Raw genomic sequence first — 22988 nt, 5'->3', positions numbered from 1 at the left:
ATAAATAAAGAGATTCATGAGCATACTGTACATGCAGTGCTTGTTTTGTGTGTGTTATTGTGACGTTAGTTTGATCCTTCAAGTTTGGAAGAAAACACGGAAGATTCAAAAGATAAAACGTTTCTAGTCTAAATATCTCAAATATTTTAAATTAAGAAGCATTTCCTAGACAAGAACTAATAGTGTCTTGTTTTTAGAAATAATGAGTCAAATTTCTTCTTAAAACAAGCAAAATAATCTTTTTTTACAGTCTGAAATGTCTATATGTTGTTCACCCAGTTGGCTCGCAGATGAAAACTCTGTTACGGGTTTATGATTGGTTTGTTCTGTTTCCTAGGTTTTGCTTCCTTTTTCTTAATAGGTGATCAGTATGAGCAGGTCCGGCTAATTTGATTGCTTATTTAATGAGCTGCAAAGACGTGTTCTACAGACTGCTTTGGAGCATCATTTCCGTTTGACTTCTTTTTACTTCCCCACCGCTTATATTATTTTTGTTTATTTTGAAATTTGATTATCTGTTATCTGGTGTTGTTTTGAACTTTATATGTAATGATAAACATTTAATTTACATATGGGTTACATTGGTACCCCTTAAATTGTTTTTATTATTTTGTAACCTTTAGATAAATATATTTTTTGCATTTTTATTCAATTTAGTTTGGTTCTTTTAATTTGTCGTGGCAGGCAACAAATTCAAATTGACTTGTTCACCTTTTCATTTGCTCTCATGAATATATTTCAGCACTTTTAAAATAGACAGCGGTGACTGAAACGTGTTCTCATGCAGTTAGGTTACATGCCCAAAGAATGGCCTTCTCAGCTGCAATATTTTTTTTATCTTTTACATAATGGATGCCCTTCCAGCTGCAACCCAGTACTGGGAAACACACACATACACAATGGCCAATTAAGTTGATCAGTTCCCCCTATAGCGCATGTGTTTGGACTGTGGGGAAAACCGGAGCACCCAGAGGAAACTCACGCCAACACAGGGAGAACATGCAAACTCCACACAGAAACACCAACTGACCCAGCCGAGACTTAAACCAGAGACCTTTTAACTGTAAGGCAACAGTGCAACACTACTGAGTCACCGTACTGCCTCAGAAAAATTTAACTTTGCAGACAGCAAGTAAAGCAGAATGTTGATCACCAGCGACGTAATCTTCACAGATCGCTGGAGAAAATCCCTGTCATTCACCTCTTTGCATGTTTCTATGGTTATTCTTTTGGATTACCTTCATGCTTCTGTTTGCTCCTGTGCTGCCTTGCCTGTCTGACTGCACTCAATATAAGCTGCATCTGGATCTTCACTTCTGTTGCCATCCAATTATTACACAGACGACAGGAAGTGAAGCAGAATTAGGATTTAGACATGCCTTGATGCCATCCTGCCATCTGATCAAGAACAGAGGAAACATGCATGAAGCTGGATGCCTTCTTTATATTGTAGAAGCACTGAATGCAGAATTCAGCAGAGCACTCGCTTGAAGTCCCAGAAGTCATTGCAGCTAAACAAATAGAAAAGTGGTCCACTTCACTCTTCCATTATTAACTATCATTTATCTCACCAACCACAGTGTCCCACTCTTGCATGGACACCAAATTCAAGGGCTTTCACAGACTTTTTAAATCACTAATAATTTTAAATAGAGCACCTTTGTAATAAAATTTTTAATATTGTATAGTGTCGGGGGGTGGTAATGCAATTTTTTTTATGATTGTTCTTTCTTTTATTCTTTATCAGAAATATGTTTTGCCTAATGATGTTGTGCAAAAGGTTTGCAAGTGTGGCCCCTTTAAGACCTGTTGCCCCTTTAAGAGGCGTCACTATTTACATGCCGCACAGCTAACTTTGTGAGAAGTGAGACAAGCCGTTCCAGTCCAGCTTGTAATATGCGTGCATGCATCCTATAAAGTGAGTTTTGCTCTGCTATATAATGCTCTATATTAACAGAAGGCTGTAATCTTTGATGTTTGTAGTGAAAATTATTATTCTATTGTAGTGAGCGCAAATAATCCGATGTGATCGTTACTAATACAAGATCGTTTTCTATATAGTGGCCTTGAGACTTATTAGTATATTGGTAATACTTTGTTATATGTTGACTATAAGGTTGTTGTTTTTCTATGTATTGTAAGCTGCTAGCAGTGGAGATATAAGCAGCTTCAGATCCAATCCAAATAGATTCTGGGTCGTCTATAAGCCATTCTAAAAGAAAACCCAGACTGAGCAGCAAAGATATAATATAAAAAGGATGGGGCAGCTAAACCACCTACTTTAACGGGGAGAAGAATGACACGATATCATAGTCTTGGTCTTTTTTTTATTTAGACTAAATAAATTAAATTCTAGCACGATTTAACTGGGCTAATACTTTTTTAGTCATTTTAATATTGAGCTTGTATTTATCTTTGTACAAACCACACCTTTTACATGCTACCGTAAAGCCTCAGAGAAAAGAACATTTGTTGACTGAATTCCTGGACTCTGACCAGCCCGCCGGAGCGAGAGATCCATAGTTACCATTCACAAAGTTTAAATTCCAAATATTATAGATACATTCACCAAAATTTTTTTATGAGTGTGATGCAGTTTGCACACTAATAAAGCATTTTTCAGAAGTAGAAGTTTCCTGTTGCTGGCTAAGTGACATCGATATGTGAAAATAACCTCACACCTAGCTAAAATAACCTCTCACCAGCTTTACTGTTGAAGCTAAGATGTGCTGAAACTGCACACAGAATATTTGCAGTTGAGAAGTCTTATGCTTTTGATGTTGTGTAAATAATTTTTAGAAAAGCAGAAGTGTGTTTGGGTGCTAGCACCAGAGGACTGCAAAATGTGAACTGCAGAATGATTGACAAGTAATAAATTCCACCAAAACTCCACCTTTTAATATCAGTTGTGGTTACATACCAGAGTCAGGGAAATGCGAGGTAGTTGCAAACCTCCTGGATGTAATTCTTATATTGCATTGGTGTAGCATATTGTAACGACGGGCTGGAGGGAGTGACAGATACAACTGAGGTAAGATCCAATATGCAGGTTTATTCAGCGTCAGGCAAGCAGTGGTCATACAAGTGCAAACGGGTATATATAGGCAGTCCAGAATCGTAGTCGGTATAACAGGCAATAGGTCACAAGGCAGGTGGCTAAAGAGGAAAACAGGGAAAACAAGGCTAAGGTCTAACACAGAGAAACAAGACAGGGAAACGCGTTGTAATGTCACAATAGGTAAACAAGACTCGGCAAACTGGAAGGGTCCAAGAGTGGCTTATAAGTGGTGTGATATCAGTCTCTGACAAGGTGCAGCTGGTGAGTGCAATCAAGCTAGATGTGTGAGCAGGCGTGAGTGTCTGGGAGAAGTGCATGTATGAATATGTAGTCCTGCAAAATGCGGAAGTGTAGTCCTGGTGTTCGTGTGAGAACCCGCGATCTCTGGGGAGCGATCGCTGGTTATGTGACACATATAACCCAGAGCTCTGTTATCAAATTATTTATTTATATCTAATAAATTACTAATACTTTTTTACTAATATCCCATGAAAGTCCTTCCTGTAATTAGCATTTCATCTAACAATGATGTTTTGAATGTGTCATTTTCAAAAATGTTTAGCATTTTAAAAAAACATTTTAAAGCCATGTTCTAAGAACTTTAATACGATTAGTTGAACACAATATTAGTCATTTTCAAATGCAGTTTCTGACGTATTATAAAATTACAACTGCAACCACTTCCTCTGTTGGCCACTTGTTTATAGATCATGTACTCTTAATGTAACTACAGTTCATCTTTGCAGACATACAGTAAGCCAAAAGAGCAGAACATGGAGACCTGTAATAAACGCAGCAATGTTAACAATCCATCTGGAGCTCAGAGTCAAAGTGAGGGTCAAGGAAGAGCTGAAAAACAAAGTAAGTAGAAGTTTATTCTGAAATCTAGGTGATGCTGAGCATGAGAAACACTGCATACTAGTAAAAATATTTTATATGAAAAATGTGTCTGATTTTACTTTGTATGAAGTCTATTCATTTTTTTTAAATGCATGTTTCTGATCACATTCAGAATGTTTCTATTGATTTTTCAATTGATTATTTTGACTGTTTAAATCTGAACAATTGTTGTTTTATAAAACCATATTGTACCATACAACCATAGATGTAACTGACTATGGAGAAAAAGTGTTTGAATCAATCCATGTGTTTAATGTGTTATTACCCTACTGAAAAAAACAGCTTAAACCAGCCTAGGCTAGTTGGCTGGTTTTAGCTGGTCGACCAGACTAGTTTTAGAGGGGTTTTGGCCATTTCCAGGCTGGTTTCCAGCCATTTCCAACCTGGTCTTAGCTGGTCAGGCTGGGAGATGACCAGCTAAAACCAGCTTGACCAGCCTAGGCAGGCTGGGAGCCCAGCCAAAACCAGCTATGTCCAGCTTAAACCAGGCTGGTAAAGCTGGCTTTAGCTGGATTAAGCTGGTCATTTTCCAGCCTGACCAGCTAAGACCAGGCTAAAAATGGCTTAACCCCCCTGAAACCAGCCAACCAGCCTAGGCTGGATATACTGCAAAGAAATGGAAAAAGATGTTGAATTATGTATTGGTAAAAAAAGGAATCAATATTTTCTTATACAGTGGTTTGTCAATAGGTGCACATATACATGTTTATCAACAAAACTTAAGTTCAAAAGTGTGTTAGAAATGAACAAAAGGACAAAGATATTTCTTTAAAGTTTGACCACAATGATAGATCCTCATAGTGTCACAGCTAGGCCACATTCTCCTCAATCACTGTCACCTGAATACTAATCAGCTCTGCACCTGCACGTTATTCACGCTCATCATTCCAGCACCATAAAATCCCTCACCAGTCCTCACTCAGTGTCTGGCCTCATTGCTAAACTAAGGACTGCACTCTTCACACGGTCAGTGTCTGAATATCTATTTCCAAGTTCATGTACCTCTCTCTCTTCCCCTGTAATCTCCAGTGTCTGCCGCTCTCTTTTCTAGCGTGGTTTCTCTTGGTTGTCTTCCGCGTATCTATTATTCTGTGTGCCTGGCTCTTCTGTATACGTCTCTGGTCATCCAGATCTATCTGGTCATCCATCTCCGTCCTGCATATTAGCCATATTGAATCCACTCTGCCATCATTTACAATAAACTGTTTTTATGCTCAAATCTTTGGTTTCCGTCCTTTCTTGTGACAGAAAGCCGGACCTACATCGACAGGATGAGCGACAATGACATATTTCAAGTGTTGTGGACTCTCTCAAACAAGTGTTGCAAACACCACCACCAAGCACCTCCACCTAGCGCACAATTTCTCCACTGAATGTCAACGCCAGTACCATGGCCTAGCCAGCACCCTACTCAATGGTTCTCTGCTATAGTGTTCGCTAGTTTTTAAAATGTAATCTATACAATATTCTTCAGATTCTTCCAAAATTGTTTTCATGATTTCTCTACTTGCAAGCAAGGTGCAGTTAACAGAACATTTCTGAGAGTTTTTTTGGTTGCTCCACTGTAGAAGCAAGTCAGTTATATCATCTAAAACAAGGCAGAATGAGAACCCAAGAACATTCATTAAAATTTGGCACCCTAGCAGCAGCCAGCCAGTGGGAGGAATGTGCCCTGATGATGATCTATTGTCAAGGTCTTGAACCACGCATGAGAATGCAATTAGCAGCCTACAATGGTTCTTATGGTCTTGAAAACTTCATTCAGCTATCTATAGAATTTTCCTCCCACATGGAAGCCCATAACAGAGAACAGTCAAGCACCTGCTATTCTCCACTCCTCCATCAGCCTGTTTCCTCAACCTTTCAAGTATCCAATCGAAAACACTCTGGTTACTAAAGTAACCCTTGTTCCCCGAGGAGGGGAACGGAAATGCTATAAGTGGATTTGATTTTAGAAAATCCACGTATGGCAGGATTCGGTTCAGAAGCCACTTGTCTGAAAGAGTATGGAACGGGCCAATGAATGCCAATGAATTGGCAGCGTAAGCTTGCACATGTGTGTTTCATTGCCAATTAATTGTGTGCTTCATTGCCAATTGCTGGGGGCCACGGAGAAATCTTCATAACCAACTAACGTATCGGAGAACTATGAAAAACGCCATAATGCCTGCACCTTACCAACGCCTCCGATGAGAGGATAGTCAAGCAAGCGTGACGCACCCACATCATGAAAGACGCGGTCCTCCAACATGTCCCTGGCCCTAACTTATCCAACTTCAATGGAAGTTTTACAGATTTAGGTATATTTTTTGGGAAGTTGCGAGCGTCTAGATAATTCTAGGAAAATACGATAGTACGTTGGGAAGCATGCAGTGGACAAATAAAGAAAGGGCTGGGTCTGCCTCCTCCGGGGGCAGCGCTTGCAGGCTCACTACCTGGTATTAAAACGGAGTGGTAGGAACCTTGGGCACATATCGCGGGTGGGGTCTCAGGACGTGAGAGAAAGCCAGCTCGAATTACAGGCACGAGTCACTGACCGAAAAAATGCCTCCGGGTCCCCGACCCTCTAATCGATATCAACGCGACCAGCAGAGCTGTCTTCAGGGACAGAAGAGGTACTGAGTCGAGGATTAAAGGGATCTGACGCGGCTCGTGTAACGAGGGCGAGATCCTAAGAGGGCATGAGAGGGGGGCAGGGTGGATTAATTCGCCTAGTGCCCCTAAGGAACTGGATAATGAGGTTATGCGTTTCCACGGTGCTGCCAGCCACCGCGTCATGAGAGCGGAGATGACAGCCACATAACCTTGAGTGTCCTCTCCAGCTTCTCTTGGCGTAAAGAATACAAAACGCTGATCTGGCAAATTACGGGGATCTTCTCTGCGAGAGACGCACCATTCAGTGAATAGACTCCACTTCAGGGCATAGGCGTGCTCAGGGAAGGGGCTCTAGCCTGAGTGACAGTATAGCCAATGCAATTGGAGGTTACCTAAGTCTTCCTCGCGTCTAAGGACCACCCCGAGATCCAAAGATCGGCAAGGGTGCCAGATGGTGCCTGTCCCTGAGAGAGTAGGTGCTCTCTTAAAGGGAACTGCCAGGGGAGGGCTTTCGCGAGGAGGGATAGCTCTGACATCCAGGTCCGGTTGGGACAGATGGGTGCAACCAGCAACCTGTTCCTCGTCCTCCCTGACCTTGCACAGTAACTGCATGAGCAGGCTCACTGGGGGAAGCGCGTATTTGCGCATGCCCCGAGGCCAGCTGTGGGCCAGTGCATCCGTGCCGAGAGCCCTCGGTCAGGGAAAAGAACAACTGGCAATGAGCGATCTCGGGGGAAGCAAACAGATCGATCTGGGCTTCCCCGAATCGCGCCCATATCAGCTGAACAGACTCGGGGTGGAGTCTCCATTCTCCAGAACGTAGGGCTGCCGTGAGAGCACATCGGCAGCACGGTTGAGCTTGCCTGAATGTGAATGGCGCGCAGCGATTTCAGCCGCGGATGACTCCAGAGGAGCAGACGGCGGGCAAGCTGAGACATGCGGCGAGAGCGCATACCCCCCAAGCGGTTAATATACGCCACTGACGCCGTGCTGTCCGTCCTGAACAGCACGTGCTGCTGCTCCAGCACTGGAAAAAAAACGGTGGAGAGCGAGGAACACTGCCAACAGCTCCAGGCGATATGCCAATGCAACTGGGCACCCTTCCACAGGTCCGCAGCCGCATGCCCGCTACGCTATTGAAATGACAACAAGACTGGACGCCTGTCCTAGAGGCGCTCAGGCTTGTAGGAACGAGGGATCGCTCCAAGGGCTGAGGGCGCGGCAACACAGCGCAGTAACAGAGACTCGGTGTGTGCCCGCGTGCCATGCTCGTCTGGGGACTCGATCGTGAAGCCAGTGCTGAAGTGGTCTCATATAGAGTAATCCGAGCGGCGTGAAGCGGCTGCGGTTGCCATATGCCCCAGGAGCCTCTGAAATAGTTTCAGTGGGACCACTATTTTACTGTCGAGCTCTCTCAGACAGTTCAGCACCAGCTGAGCGCGCTCTCTCCAGCTCCAGCCCGAGAGAAGAGATCCTTTACACGGGGGCGAGTTTACTCTTTTCTCGGTTGGCCTGAAACCCCAACAGGTGGAAGTGCCGGAGCACTTTGTCTATGTGCATAATCAATTGCTCCGAAAGTGGGCAAAAATCAGCCAGTCGTCAAGATAATTGAGTATGCGGATGCCCGCGAGCCGAAGGGGCGCTGAGGCAGCGGGGAAAGAGAAGTTCCCTCTTCTCCAGATGGCCTGTCCCAGGGACGCTTCGCGGTCCGTTGCTGGACTTAGCGGCGTTCTGGGCAGGGGGGGCTGCCTGATCACCCATCAGACTGCTCTCTCACCACCTTGAATTCCTGGGTGAATTCACAGACGGTTTCACCGAACAGGCCAGCTTGGGATATGGGAGAGTCCAGAAATCTGACTTTTTTGATTTTGCCCATAATCAGTCAAGTTTTAGCCAGGGGTGGCGCTCCTGGACCACTAGTGTGGACATCGTCCTCCCCAACACACACGCTGCGGACACAGACAATCCCATGGCTATCGCATGAAAGGCGGAAGCAGCCTGGCCCGCAGCCTTGTAAGCTCTAGCTCCGAGGGAGGCAGATAACTTACAGGCTTTGGATGGGAGACGAGGCGGACCCCGCCAAGAAGAGGCGCCGCGCGGACAAAGATTGACCGCAATCGCGCGCTTAACCTGAATAATCGCCACATACCCCCTGGCCGCTCCACCGTCAAGAGTGGTGAGGGTGGAGAGACACGCAGTACGAGCAGAAAAAAGTGCCCTTTAAGACCGCCTGAGCCTACTGTGCACCTCCAGGAAGAAGGGGACGAGAGGCTTTGAAGGCTTTGCCTTCTGGTCCTCTACTTAGCACCCATCTAGTCGGTCCAGCCACGGAGCTGGGGGATAAACCATCTCCAACCCACGGCCGAAGCAGCCCGGCAAAGCAAGGCTAACATGTCCGTATTAGGATTCGTTTTGACAGCGCTCACTTGCCCGAAGGGAGCGAGCGGGTCTGGATCATCATTGGACAATGAAAGCCCACCCTCCAATGCCGCAGTGGACGTCTGGTCTTCGGTGTCATCGAGCGTAAGGGCTACCATCTGTTAGACGGATTGCTTCCCCCGCCCGAAGCTTGGATGGAGCGATTGGAGGAGCGGGAGGTCCGGGGGCCCGTGGGCGACAGATTATCTCTCGCTGAAACCCTCAGATCTGCCCGAGTGCCCGCTGCAGAGCAGGGGAGAACTGGGGTGGTTTGCCCTTTTGCAAAGGCTAGCCGCGATCTTTACTGCGCAACAGTCATGGCATCGCAATGACGACATGAACTGCCCAGACATTAACATGCTGGACCCCCCAGGCATGCAACGCAGTGCTCATGCCCATAACATCCACAGCAACCACCACATCAAGAAACGCACGGTCGGAGCGCCATCCTAAAAAGGACGTGCTGCCACACTGTGTTCCTCTCTTTGTGAAGTTGCAACTTTATACGCACCGCTCTGGAGGACCGGACCCAAAGAACGCCAGGCAAGAGGTGAAACCCAGCTCGACCGTCTGCCGCTGCGTGTACACACTCTGGACCGGGAGACTGCTCTCGTTCGCTCGGAATCGCTGGATCACAGCAGGAGGAACCCTCATCGACTCGATCAGAAAGTCTCTGAAGCGAAAAGGATTGCGAATGCTCGCTCCACCTGTGCTTATATGCGGAGTTAATTGCCAATGAAGCACACGTGTGCAAGCTTGCGCTGCCAATTCATTGGCATTCATTGGCCCGTTCCATACTCTTTCAGACACGTAGCTTCTAAACCGAATACTCCCATACGTGGATTTTCAAAAATCCACTTATAGCATTGGAGTTCCCCACCGGAAGGGGAACCAAGGATTCTAAACCAAAGAAAATTAACTGAAGCAGAGCGGCTCCATCGACTGAACTGAGGTCTATGTTTGTATTGTGTGAAGACAGGGCATTTTTGTGCATCACATGCCTCATATGTCCATTGCGTCCAATTTATGATATGCAATAAAGCATGCTTCCACTCACTACTGTTGTGATGCTTACCGCACCCAACTTCTCTCTTCCAGTGGTCGCATGTTTGACTCCGGTTCAACTTCATCAAATCCCTCAGCCATCAGCTCCACTGCAAAACCCACACCTTTGAGAAAAGCAAAAATGTTCAGTCCATCATTGAAAAAGCCTTAAATCATCGTCATATTAATTAAATGGTGGATTCCATGCACATACAAATAGGATTATTTCATGCGGATGATATCAGTTTATTGGTTCTAGAAGGGTCAACCACTAACATATTCAAGCCCATGGCTGGTAAAGCACAATTTTGTGCTCTCTTGAGGCACTGGGCACAAAATGAAGTGGGAAAAAATTGTTTTTCTGACTGTTTTCCTAAGTTCCCAGTAAAAATAAATGTTGACTCCAATCCCATGTCTTGTGTACCACATCTATAGAAAGTCCTACTAATCAATGTTTAGAGAAGATTCCCAATTGTTACAGTGAATTCCAGACAATCTTCTGCCACAAGAGTCACCCAGCTTCCCCTTCATCGGCCATGGGACGGTGCCATAGACCTGATTGAGGGTGAGCCAGTGCCCCATGGACACATCTTACCCCATTCCATTCCAGAACAAAAGATCATTAAGGAGTATGTAAAATACGCCCAATCTCAAGGTTACATCTACCCTTCTTCTTTGTCCCTGTATATGTTATCGTGCTCTCAATAACATCAAAATTCAGAACAGATACCCACTTTCACTTGTCCAAGCTGCCCTAAAAAACATCTTTGCGGAGATCATGTTTTCACCTGGATCTCCACAGCACATACAATCTCATCAGAATACATAAAGGTGACAAGTGGAAGATGGTGTTTATCACCCCTAGTGGCCACTAAGTATCGGGTGATGCCCTATAGAATGTCTAACGCTCCTTCTGTGTTCCAAGATTTCATGAATAACATACTTTGTAGATTTCTGTACAAGACTCTCTTTATATTTTGATTATATGGTTTATATTGATGACATCCTTATCTTTTCCTAAAACCTTGCCGAACTTTGCCACCATGTTGCAGAGGTTCTTACATGAACAGATGACAATCTGTTGTTGAAGACTGAGAAGTGTTCCTTTCACCAAACCACCATCCAATTCCTAGGCTTCATTATCAATGTGCATGGAGTCAAGATGGATGAGGGAAAGGTGAAAGCCATCACTTCTTGGCCTCAACCAAACACCATCAAAGAACTCCAGCGTTTTCTTATTTTACCGTTCTTTTACTGTAAATTTATTCCTTACTATAGCAATATTTTCTGTCATCTCACGAGTCTCCACCAAGGTAAACCCAGGTGTTTGATTTGGACTTATGAAGCTGTCAAAGCATTCCACACCCTGAAGGACACATTTATCCGATCCAGAGCTCCCTTTATCCGTGGAGGTGGACACTTCCACCACCGAACTGGGGGCCAATCCTTTCCCAGCGCAGGGGCTACCATCAAGACTCCATCCATGTGCCTATTTCATCAAAAAGTTCAGCCTGGCGGAAGCCAACTACAATGTGGAAAATCATGAGCTCCTAGCTATCAAGTGTGCCCTTAAAGGGTGGATGCAATGGTTGGAGGGGTAAACATATCCATTCATGTTTTTTACAGACCACAAAATGTACAATATCTAAAAGAGGCCTGTGTCTCAATCCCCAACAAGTGAGGTGGGCTCTGATCTTCACTAGATAAAATTTCTCCATCTCATACCTCCCAGGTCAGAAGAACACCAAAGCCAACTTATCTCCCATCTCAAGAAGCTTCCAAGGATCCTGAGCCAATTATCCCTTCCAAGCTAATCATCAGACCCATAAATGGGAGACCCCTCCAGCCTCAGCCAAGGAGCCTCAAGTCATCCCCCCAGGCTGTCCCACTTGTCTACAATTTATTCCTCCAAACCAATATACCCAACTCATTCATTCACCACAAGGCACTGGCCACTCTGGGGCCAAATGAAACCTTCTTGCTGCCGGTGGCCCGAGATGGCATAGGACATGATAAGGTTCATGCAGGGGTGCAAGAATTTTGCCCTGCCAAAGACCCCTTGCCGTCTTCCCATCGGAAAGCTTGTACCCCTGCCAACTCCGAATCGTTCCTGATCACATCTAGGAGTCAATCTCAAGACATATCTTCCTGTCTCTGAAAGGAACACTTGCATCCTAGTTAGTGTAGACAGATTCTGAAAATTTTGCAAATTGACCCTCTTACCTGGGTTACTGTCTACCATGGTAACTGCAGAATTTATGGTTTACAATGTATTTCGTACTAGTCTACCTGAAGATATTGTTTCAGATTGAATTCCAGACGTGAATTCCACAGTATTCATCCCGAATATCTTGCTCCCAGAGGCTCACCATGAGTTTTACCTCCCACAATGATAGCTCTGTCTGTTCGATAGCATGTTAGCTGGTCGAGCTGAATGGCGCTGTCCGGAACGTTGTCACTAAGCCAAGTTTCCGTAAACACAAAAGCACAACAGTCCTTTACAGCCCGTTGAGATGAACGAACTAGACAGATATAGTCCAGTTTGTTGTCTAGCGAGCGTTCGTTCGCTAGAATGATGGAGGGGATTGCAAGTTTGTGTGGGTTAGGCGCTAGCGTAGTTCGGATTCCCCTCTTGCACTTCCTCTCGCGCCGCTTGAAGCGCCTCCATTGTGGGCAAGGTGTTGGGGTGGGAGGATGAGTAGGCCTCCGGAGCAAACCGAGATCTTGCAGCTTCTCACATCTGCGGAGTTTAACTTGTTAAGTTTGGTTCTGCTGATGTTGAGCAAAAATGTTCGACTATATGCACGCTAAAGGACAGATAAATGTGACGTGGACATACAATTACACTGCGACGTACAAGACAAAGAACATAAAAACACAGTTTTGTCTGGAGAGAGAGAAGCCACAGCAAGTGCACACGCCGCCATCTTGCATGCACCGCCATCTTTAATAACCAAAACTGACGAGAGTGTGACCGTGAGGGTCGCCATTGGCCAGGGCGATTCCTCTGAGCGACACGAGCAATAAATGTAATAGTTACAACTGAAGATAAAAAGATTCAAACATTTATCTAAATTATATATGGATATAATCTTCTTAATGTTTTAGGATTGGAGTCAGATAAAATGAAAGATAAATGTACTAATATTCTAAACCACCTTCATTCAAATTGGAGTCAGATATGAGTTAAAGTTAAACTGAAACAACATTGTGCATGGGAAAACACAGCGAACCTTCATCCACCAGTGGACACCTTAATTGGGCTAACCGGGTGGACCTTACAGTGGTGTGTTTACTTTGTATTTAATCCATTTAAATGCAATTGGGATTGTCTTTGAACATTTATTCGTTTAATTCACTGTATTTGGTTACACTAAATATTTTGCTGATACTCTCAATACTGATACTCAATTTTATTTTGATGTGTCCAGATATTGTGTAAAGAGCTTGTTTCATCTTATTTTGTCTTGGTCTTGAACATCCTTTAATTAAGAGAACTCAAACTGACCGCATTAATCCAATAAAAAATGCCATGTGTTTGCTTTTGCTATTTGTAGCCATTGAAAAGATTTAACATGTAAAATCTATATGAAGCAGTGTCAGACAAATGTGTATTTGACTATATGTGTGAAGATTTGAAATGTTGTTCTCTGTTAGGTAGACTAGTGTGAGTGCTGGTGGAAATTGAGCAGACATAAGTCATCCTGTCACAGACAAAGAACACTTTATTGAACAGATACTGGTTGAGACTTTATAATCCTTGAGTTTGGAAGTATGGCAGAGCAGCACAATACATTGGAGTGTAGCTTAATATAAGTGGTTCAAGACAAACAGAAATAACAAATAGCTATTTGTACTGAACAGAAATAGTAATACAATCACAATATGCTAATAGCTACATTCTGATATATTCAGACATGTATGCCATTGATCAACACTTGTGAATTGGCATCATGTACTCTAACATGTAAACCTGAGAGAATCAGTCATTATGGTTCAACTCTCACCATCAATATCACTTATAACATAAAGCAGGGGTCACCAAACTTGTTCCTGGAGGGCCGGTGTCCTGCAGATTTTAGCTCCAACCCTAATCAAACACACCTGAACAAGCTGATCAAGCTCTTACAAGGTATGCTTGAAACATCCAGGCAGGTGTGTTGAGGCAAGCTGGAGCTAAACCCTGCTGGGACACTGGCCCTCCAGGAATGAGATTGGTGACCCCTGGCATAAGGTAACAATATGTACATACTCAAAGTGACAAACAGTTAACAATTTACCCAAATATTTCCCTTTTCTCATCACACATAAGTGTTCATTAGCGAGCCTATGAATGGTGCAATACTTGACGCACGCGGCACACTTATATGAATGTAATCAGTGATAATACTGAACATAGGCATAGTCAGCTAAACATTTGCTATATAAATGATAAATAACACTTCAAAAGGTCACACACTTGTATTTGAACGGACTCAGCAATAACAACGTGACACTAGCAAAGTCTGTCCATGTTCTGAATTGTTTTCCTGTTAACTATTTAAGAGATCATTTAAAGGGGAATCTGCGTCATGAGTGAAATACTTAGTAGAGTCACAAGAAGGCGTTATTGTTCTGTATAAACACATCAAAGCCTTTTCTACATTCTGGCTCTTTCTTAAATCCAAGAACGTAGAGAAAGGACTTGCGTTCTTGTGGAGACCCGTCTTGCCATGTGTCCTCGGAAAAATGAACTCAGGAGACTGCGAGAACAGAGAACGCGTCCTTTGGGAAATGAGATGCTTCCGTGTGGTCACATGACCTTCATGAATTTTAAATGGTAAATTATTAAAACATTACAGCATTCATACAGCGATTTATTGTTTTTCTTCTTTTTCAAAATATATACTCTGCATAAAAACATTATCAATATATGTTGCACAACATAAATAACACTGATTTTAATACGAATTTCAGCAAACAAACACCTTTAATGTGTTTATTCCCTTATTAAGATGTTCATGGTGATGTTTACTTTCACTGTTTCATTTAGAGAAACTCCTGAGGTAAATAAGTGATATCTCTGAACTTTATTTAAAAATCTATATTAAATGCTGCGTTATCCACCTCCAGTCGCAATGACTTCAGGGTCTTCTAAAGCGAGATCAGTGCTCAAGTCTGCATCGGTGCATCCTCGATATCAAGATCATATCTGCGAAGTGCCATGCGTCCTCTGTTCTTGCGGTCTAGAGTATTGGAACTAAACTTTGGCAATGGATGTTGACGTAACAGAAAAACACAAGGATGCAAGACCGCTGAAGAACGCATATTGAGAAACAGCCTATGTGTTGGTGTAAACATGTTTCTAACAAAGTGTGGAAGTTTCACGACAGTGTTGTAAAATTTTGTATCAGGGAGCCAGCATGGAATTTGAGTAAGAGATGTGAATGTGATCTGGCTCAAAATACTTCCAAATCAATGTTTGTTAAATGCATGATAAAGCGCAATGTTAAAGGCTGAATCCTGTAAGAAAGCGGTAGCATTCAACTTCGGAACCCCATGAGAGTATGTATATAGAGATTACTTATGTTGTTGAAACAAAATAAAACAATCTGTGAACAATTGCGCAACGCCTGTATTTTGAAGATCTTAAAGCATCTATCAGTTTTAATCCAGTATTATTTACTAAAAAACAACGCAATACATAGAAATGTTTTTAACATATCGTTTACATTAAATTTAAAAAAGCTCTTTCAGTGTTTTATGAAGACTGAGATGTTTGCATGAGTGTAATGGTAAGTATCTGATATGGGTGTGTTTGTCAGGATGTTTGCTGATAGTGACGGTGAGTCTCGGGCTCCTCTGTGTCGTTCTGCTGGTCATCATCGTACACCAGCACTTCTTAATCTCAGCAGAGAGAAACATGAAGAAGTGCACAGATGAAGATCTGCAGCGCACACAATTCTGCTTACCTGGACATCACACTCCACCACTGAGACAAGAACCCACCACTAAGACTACTGCAAAACCCACAACTAAATCTGCTGAAAAACCTATGATGAATTCTTCTAAACAAGGTCAGCACTGCACCTGGAGTTTTCTTGAGCTTTACTGTACTCAATGCAGCTTTAAGAAGGGTATTTTTCTGTTAGGAAATGTGTGTAGTCTGGACGGGTTTTCCTCTTCCATGGATGTGAAGAACTGGTCTGACAGCAGAGAGTTTTGCAGGAATCTTGGTGCAGATCTGGTCATGATCAAGAGTGAAGACAGGCAGGTGAGTTTGTACTGTGTCTGTTTTTAAATCAGAGGAATCACAGATATTCATGACTTTATTCACACACAGAAACGCATATCTTACTTCGTCAAAGTGAAGATCGGTGCACCAGTGTGGCTTGGTTTGACTGACACAGAGATTGAAGGCAGCATGATGTGGGTGGATAATTCTGCACTGAATCAAGGGTAAGTGCTGAAACTCACACACAATACCTCTGATACTTGAGTTCAAACACAATCCTAGACTCTTCAATGCACACATTAAAACAGATCCTACTCTGTTACTCACATCTGCTTCTGTATAAATAGGTTTATTGGTCATAATTGTTGAACCGTGAACTTCTGAATAACTGAAACCCTTCTGCATGTTTTACAGGTTTTGGATGAAAGGTGAGCCGAATAACAATGATGGAAATGAAGATTGTGTATTCATGAACCCAATACCTTCTCTGAAGAACTGGAATGATATCCCGTGCTCAGAGGTGGCCCGTGTTATTTGTGAATAATGGGCTTCATCCCATGTTGTCATTCATTCATTCATTCATTCATTCATTCATTCATTCATTCATTCATTCATTCATTCATTCATGTCAGCTCATTTCATCACAATTAACCCACTATCGAGGTGTCATATTTGTTTGATTATTATATTGTTTGTCCATTATTCTGAATCTCCAGTGTTTTCCTATTGCTAATAAACCCATATTTCTCTCATAACAGCAAACCTTTGATATTAGAGTGTTTGACTGCTTCATGCTAACATTTTTCACACCTTTCATTTAGTCTGTCTGATCTGAAGGAGAGCCATGATGGAAAGGCTATCAGTGTAGACACCACTGCTGTGTAATGACAAGATACAAGTGCAACGGCCTGAAAGCATCTGTTTGGTTTGTGTTCACTGTGTTTCTGTTAAATATAATAAATCTTAAAACAAACAGGCTTATTAAAATAGGATCTTCAGATAGATTTCTCTTTAAATGAAGAATTCTTATCTCTTGTGTGCTGCTGGGTCGTCTTCATCCACTCTGGGCTGATTTTAAGTCATTTGGCTTCCGCTTTCTCTGAGTTTCAGCAAATGCATTAATGTTTGGGTAAAAAAAATCTTATTTTAATTCACATTTTAGGGAAATGCTTGGGAAATATTCATAAACTCAACAATACTCTGTTCAGATTGACTCCCCTTTGGCTATGTTGTTTTTGCTCATTCACATTAATTGATTGTAAAGCCATGACAGCAGAAAAATCATGCGTTACTGACTGCTGCTGGTTCCCCCTGTCAGGAAGAGGAACAATTAGTCAAAATACAACCCGGGCTCATTGTGGAAACGTAGCCCCGCGGACGTTTTTGCGGACCGCGATTTACGTCCCGGGAGGTACGTATTTGAGCGTTTTTTTGTTTTCGCGGATCCGGGGAGCACGCGGCGTTCGCGTCCGCGCCGTTCTCGCGCGAAAAAAAAAAAAAAGCAAAAGCCCTCGTCTTCGATTTCGACCGTGTTTTCGGATCCCGCCACGTTCTCGCCCTTATTTTCCGGATTCCGTTTTTCGTCTTACCTGATTTCCGGAACCCGCTGTTCCCCGGACTCGATCCCGGTCGTCGTCCACCGCGGTCAGCTCCGGCTCCTCCTCCTCCAGGGCCTCCGCTCCGCCGACGCAATGCTGTGAGCTAGGCGGACAAACTGATTGCGTCGGGAAAGCCCTCCACTCGGAGGCGAGTCGTCGGCTGGCGAGCGCGAAGAGGAGGGGCGGAGCGGCGCCACACCGCCCCGCAGCGTTCGCTCGTAAAAAACCAAACGCGGCCTTTACGTACCTCCGGCCACGTAAATAGGCAAGGCAAGGCAAGGCAAGGCAAGTTTATTTATATAGCACATTTCATACACAATGGCAATTCAAAGTGCTTTACATAAAGAAGAATAAAAGAAACAAGTAAAATAAAAATAAAAACAAATAATAAAAATGCATAAAAACAAAACAAAACATAAAAACAGGTAAAATGTGATATAAAAGAATGACGAAGAAGAGAAAAACATGATCTGTCGGACGCAGCACAGTGCTCATTCAGTAAAGGCACAGCTAAACAGATGTGTGTTCAGTCTTGATTTAAACATGCCTAATGTTGGAGCACATCTGATCATTTCTGGAAGCTGATTCCAGCAGCGAGGGGCATAGTGGCTGAAAGCTGATTAACCCTGCTTTGACTGAACTCTTGGAACTTCTAGTTTATATGATCCTAATGATCTGAGTGATCTGTTAGGTTTGTATTCAGTCAGCATATCTGTGATGTATTTAGGTCCTAGGCCATTTAGTGATTTATAGACCAGCAATAATACTTTAAACTCTATTCTGAATGTAACTGGCAGCCAGTGTAAAGACCTGAGGACAGGTGTGATGTGCTCTGATTTTCTGCTTCTGGTTAGAATTCTGGCTGCAGCGTTCTGGATGAGCTGCAACTGTCTGACTGTCTTTTTAGGAAGACCAGTGAGGAGTCCATTACAGTAATCCACCCTGCTGCTGATAAAAGCATGAACAAGTTTCTCTAAATCTTCACTGGAAACAAAGCATCTGATTCTTGCTATGTTTTTGAGATGATAGTATGCTGATTTACTGACTGCTTTGACATGACTGTTGAAACTCAGATCTGACTCCAGAGTCACACCAAGATTCTTGACCTTATTTTTTGTCGTTTGACCTTTAGTGCCAAGGTACTCATTTACCTTGAGAACCTCATCTTTGTTTCCAAATACAATCATTTCAGTTTTCTCTTTGTTTAACTGAAGAAAGTTTTGGCACATCCAATTGCTCATTTCATCAATGCATTGGCAGAGGGTGTCAATGGGGCTGTAGTCATTAGGCAGTAAGGCTAGGTAGATCTGAGTGTCATCAGCATAGCTGTGGTAGGAGATTTGGTTCTTTCTCATTATTTGGCTTAGAGGGAGCATGTAAAGGTTGAACAGGAGAGGTGCCAGAATCGAGCCTTGTGGGACTCCACACGTCATGGGTGTCCACCTCGACCTATGGTCACCTATACTGACATGGTAACCTCTACCTTCTAGGTAAGATCTGAACCATTTGAGGACCGTGCCAGACAGCCCAACCCAGTTTTCCAGCCTATCCAGAAGTATGCTGTGATCGACAGTGTCAAATGCAGCACTGAGATCCAACAATACCAGCACTGTTATTTTACCTGAATCTGTATTTAGGCGGATATCATTGATTATCTTTATAAGAGCGCTCTCTGTACTGTGATGTGCTCTGAACCCCGATTGAAAATTGTCTAAACACCCCCTGAAGTTTAAGAACTTGTTAACCTGGGTAAAAACAACTTTTTCAATGATTTTGCCAATGAAAGGGAGATTTGAGATTGGCCTGTAATTGCTCAATAGGGTGTTATCCAGGTTGCTCTTCTTCAAGAGGGGTTTAACAACTGCAGTTTTAAGTGAGGTTGGAAAAATCCCTGAGAGAAGTGAAGCATTTACCACTTTTAGAAGATCCATTTCTAAACAGGTAAACACCGTTTTGAAGAATGATGTGGGGAGCGTGTCAAGACTGCAGGTTGATGTTTTCATAACTTGCACAATCTCTTCTAAGATTTTGCTGTTAATTGCCATGAAATCAGACATAATGTCTGATTTCTTAAGTTGTGGTTGAGCTTGTTTGATATCGACACAAGTTGACTGATTGGATGAGCTGATTGCCTTTCTGATATTATTGATCTTATCAGTGAAGAAATGAGCAAACTCATTACATTTGCTTTCAGAGAGGAGCTCACTTGGAATCCGACTGGGGGGGTTTGTGAGTCTCTCTATCGTTGTTGCAAAGAGTGTACGAGCATTATTTAAGTTGCTGTTTATAAGGCTTGAAAAGAAAGTCTGTCTAGCAGTGTTTAGTTCCATATTAAAGGCATGAAGACTGTCTTTATAGATATTATAATGGACTACTAGTTTCGTCTTTCTCCACATACGCTCAGCTTTTCTGCACTGTCTTTTCATCATTTGTACTCTAGGTGACCTTGTCCAAGATCCCTTTTGCCTGCCAGTCATCTTCTTGACTTTAACAGGAGCGATGTCATTTATGACATTCTCAATTTTAGAATTGAACAAGTCAAGGAGAGCATCAACAGAATCTGCAGATATATTTGGTGCCAGCGATATGGCCTTCATAAACTGCTCACTGGTGTTCTCATTTATGCATCTCTTTCTGACAGAGACATATCTGTCTTTAATAGCTGGAGTGATCAATATATCAAAAAAGATACAGAAATGATCAGATAGTGCCACATCCTTAACAACAGTCGATGAAATGTGTAAACCCTTAGTTATAAGTAGATCAAGAGTGTGTCCACGATTGTGTGTGGGTCCTTGAACATGCTGAGTCAGATCAAAAGTGTTAAAAACAGTCATCAGATCTTTTACAGCATTGATTTCTGGATTATCAATGTGAATATTAAAATCCCCAGCAATACTAAAATAATCAAATTCAGAGGTTACTATTGATAACAGCTCTGTAAAATCCTCAATAAAAGCTGGAGAATATTTTGGAGGTCTGTAGATAATGATCAGTAAGATGCGTGGAGCACCTTTTAGTGCTATACTCAGATATTCAAAAGACAGATAGTCACCAAATGACACTTGTTTACATTCATACACATCTTTAAACAGGGCAGCGATGCCTCCACCTCTCCTATTAGCTCTGCAAACACTCAAAAAGTCAAAGTTTAAAGGAGCTGCTTCATTCAGAACTGCTGCGCTACAACTGTCATCTAGCCAAGTTTCAGTTAAAAGCATAAAATCAAGGCAATTTGTGTTGATAAAATCATTGACTAAAAGAGACTTATTGTTGAGCGATCTGATGTTTAAAAGCGCTAACTTAAGAGTTTTAGCTGTTTTTTCTATAGTAGTCTCAGATCTACATTTAATAGACACCAGATTTGAATGATTTGCTAAACGGCCTGATGAAGTCTTTGGTTTTCTGTCACTTAACACAACACATATCTGCTTAGAGAAAGCTGCAGACACACTGGGTTCCTGCTTGTTCTGAAAACATTTGATAAAGACACTGTTATCTAAGCAGGTCCCCGACACGCATCACAGAGAGCTCTTGTGTTCACCAGCTGAAGATGGGTTGTTGTTGTTTGGGCCCTGGCGGTGTGATCGGAGGGCTCTTCCAGGTGGGCTCATAGGTGGTTGTGGAGCAGGCCGCTTTTTGGTTGGTAACTGGGGGCTTGCGGCAATGGAGTGTGAAAGTTTAGTTCCAGCACACACCAGTTCCTCCATCTTTTTTGAAAAACCCAAGAGTGGTGAACATTGTGACAATGAGAACGTGTCCGGTGACAGAGGCTGTGCATCTGGAGATTCTGTCTGCAGAAGTATGCTTTCCTGAGGATCATTTTTGAGTGATGAGACTTGATGCTGTTCTGATGCGTCACAGTCTGCCTGTGTTGAGCAGAGGGCAACTGATAGTGTCTCTATCAACATTGGGTGTTTTGGCTGCGTGGCATTATCACTGTCCTTGGGTGATTCGTCAGCCACAAGTCCACTCAGGAGCTGATTTGAAGTCCTGTGGTCATCCGGACATTTGCTAGGTGTGTGTTTGCAATTCAGTTCAGTGGCATACACAGCTGATGGATGATTGAGGGAGAAAAAAATATTGTCCTTTAGCACCTTTGCACCAAGTTTGTTTGGATAAAGGCCGTCTGATGTAAACAGCTGTCTTTGGTTCCAGAAGAGATTGAAGTTGTCGATGAAATTCAGTCCTTTCTTGTTACATGTTTTCTGTAGCCATACATTTAGACCAAGAAGCCGTGAAAACATATTTGTCCCTCTTGCAGGGAGTGGTCCACTTATGAACGGCTGAACCTTCAATCTTTCAGCTGTTTCCAAGAGCTCACAGAAATCTCTCTTGAGCAGTTCTGACTGTTCTTTCCGAATATCATTCTTCCCCACATGGATGATAATCCGTTTTGCCGTCTTGTGCTTTTTCAGAATTTCCTCAAGCTCTTTGTTTACATCAGAAACTGTTGCATGAGGAAAGCAGTATGTCATTGTAGATCTGCTCCTGAAATTCTTGATTATTGAATCTCCTACGACTAGTGTTCTTATCTCTGTTGCGATCGGAGCAGAATGCCGCTGTCTAGTCGGCCTTGAGCCTCTGTTCCATGCAGAATTAGTTGCTGAATCATGCGATCTCTGTCTGACTGCATTTGGGGATTCTTCACCCGTATTACTCAAAACTTCATATCTGTTCTGAAGCTGTATTTGAGTCCGAGCTGTATTTGGGGTAGAGAACGCTAATGCGGCAGCGTATGATCTGACCCCTCGAGTACCCTTTGGTCTTGCACCTTGTTTATGCCAATGCTCATTTTCAACAGTTCTTTTCTGTCTTTCTGTGCTCAAAACAGTAGCAGGAACAGATTTATGGGACTCACCGGCTGTGTGCTGAGAGAATCCACAATGAAGCTGAAGTTCTGGTCGGATCGCAAGCAACTTCGTTTCAAGAACTGCAATCTTTTGTAGAAGTTTGTGGCAGTTTGTACAGCAGTGAGAATCTGAATTAATCCGATCCAGAGGCATTTTCACAGCCGTGTCTTCCCGTCTCCGGAATGTAAGCAGCTGATAGCTGGTAGCGGGAGGATTGTTTAGACGGTAATTCCTTTCTTGTTAGTAAAGCTATATTCCAGAAAGTTTGTAGAATCGATGCTGATCTTCAAGCCGTGTTGTTTGAGCAC

At 43.0% G+C, this 22988-nt stretch overlaps 1 protein-coding gene across 1 annotated transcript; it reads left to right on the top strand.

Annotated features, from left to right (window-relative positions):
* The first annotated feature begins 1747 nt into the window (after positions 1 to 1747).
* LOC110438783 (uncharacterized) lies at positions 1748 to 18169 on the top strand. Its single transcript, XM_068218177.2, has 6 exons — positions 1748 to 1918; positions 3805 to 3919; positions 15820 to 16071; positions 16147 to 16268; positions 16338 to 16453; positions 16644 to 18169. Exons 2-6 carry the CDS (start codon positions 3832 to 3834, stop codon positions 16771 to 16773), a joined length of 708 nt encoding a protein of 235 aa, XP_068074278.1. The 5' UTR covers positions 1748 to 1918; positions 3805 to 3831; the 3' UTR covers positions 16774 to 18169.
* The last annotated feature ends 4819 nt before the right edge of the window (positions 18170 to 22988 follow it).

The sequence above is a fragment of the Danio rerio genome, chromosome 3, assembly GCF_049306965.1.
Source record: "Danio rerio strain Tuebingen ecotype United States chromosome 3, GRCz12tu, whole genome shotgun sequence".
Taxonomy (NCBI): domain Eukaryota; kingdom Metazoa; phylum Chordata; class Actinopteri; order Cypriniformes; family Danionidae; genus Danio; species Danio rerio.
Note: the sequence above shows the minus strand (reverse complement) of the source record. Positions and strands in the feature narration are given on the sequence as shown.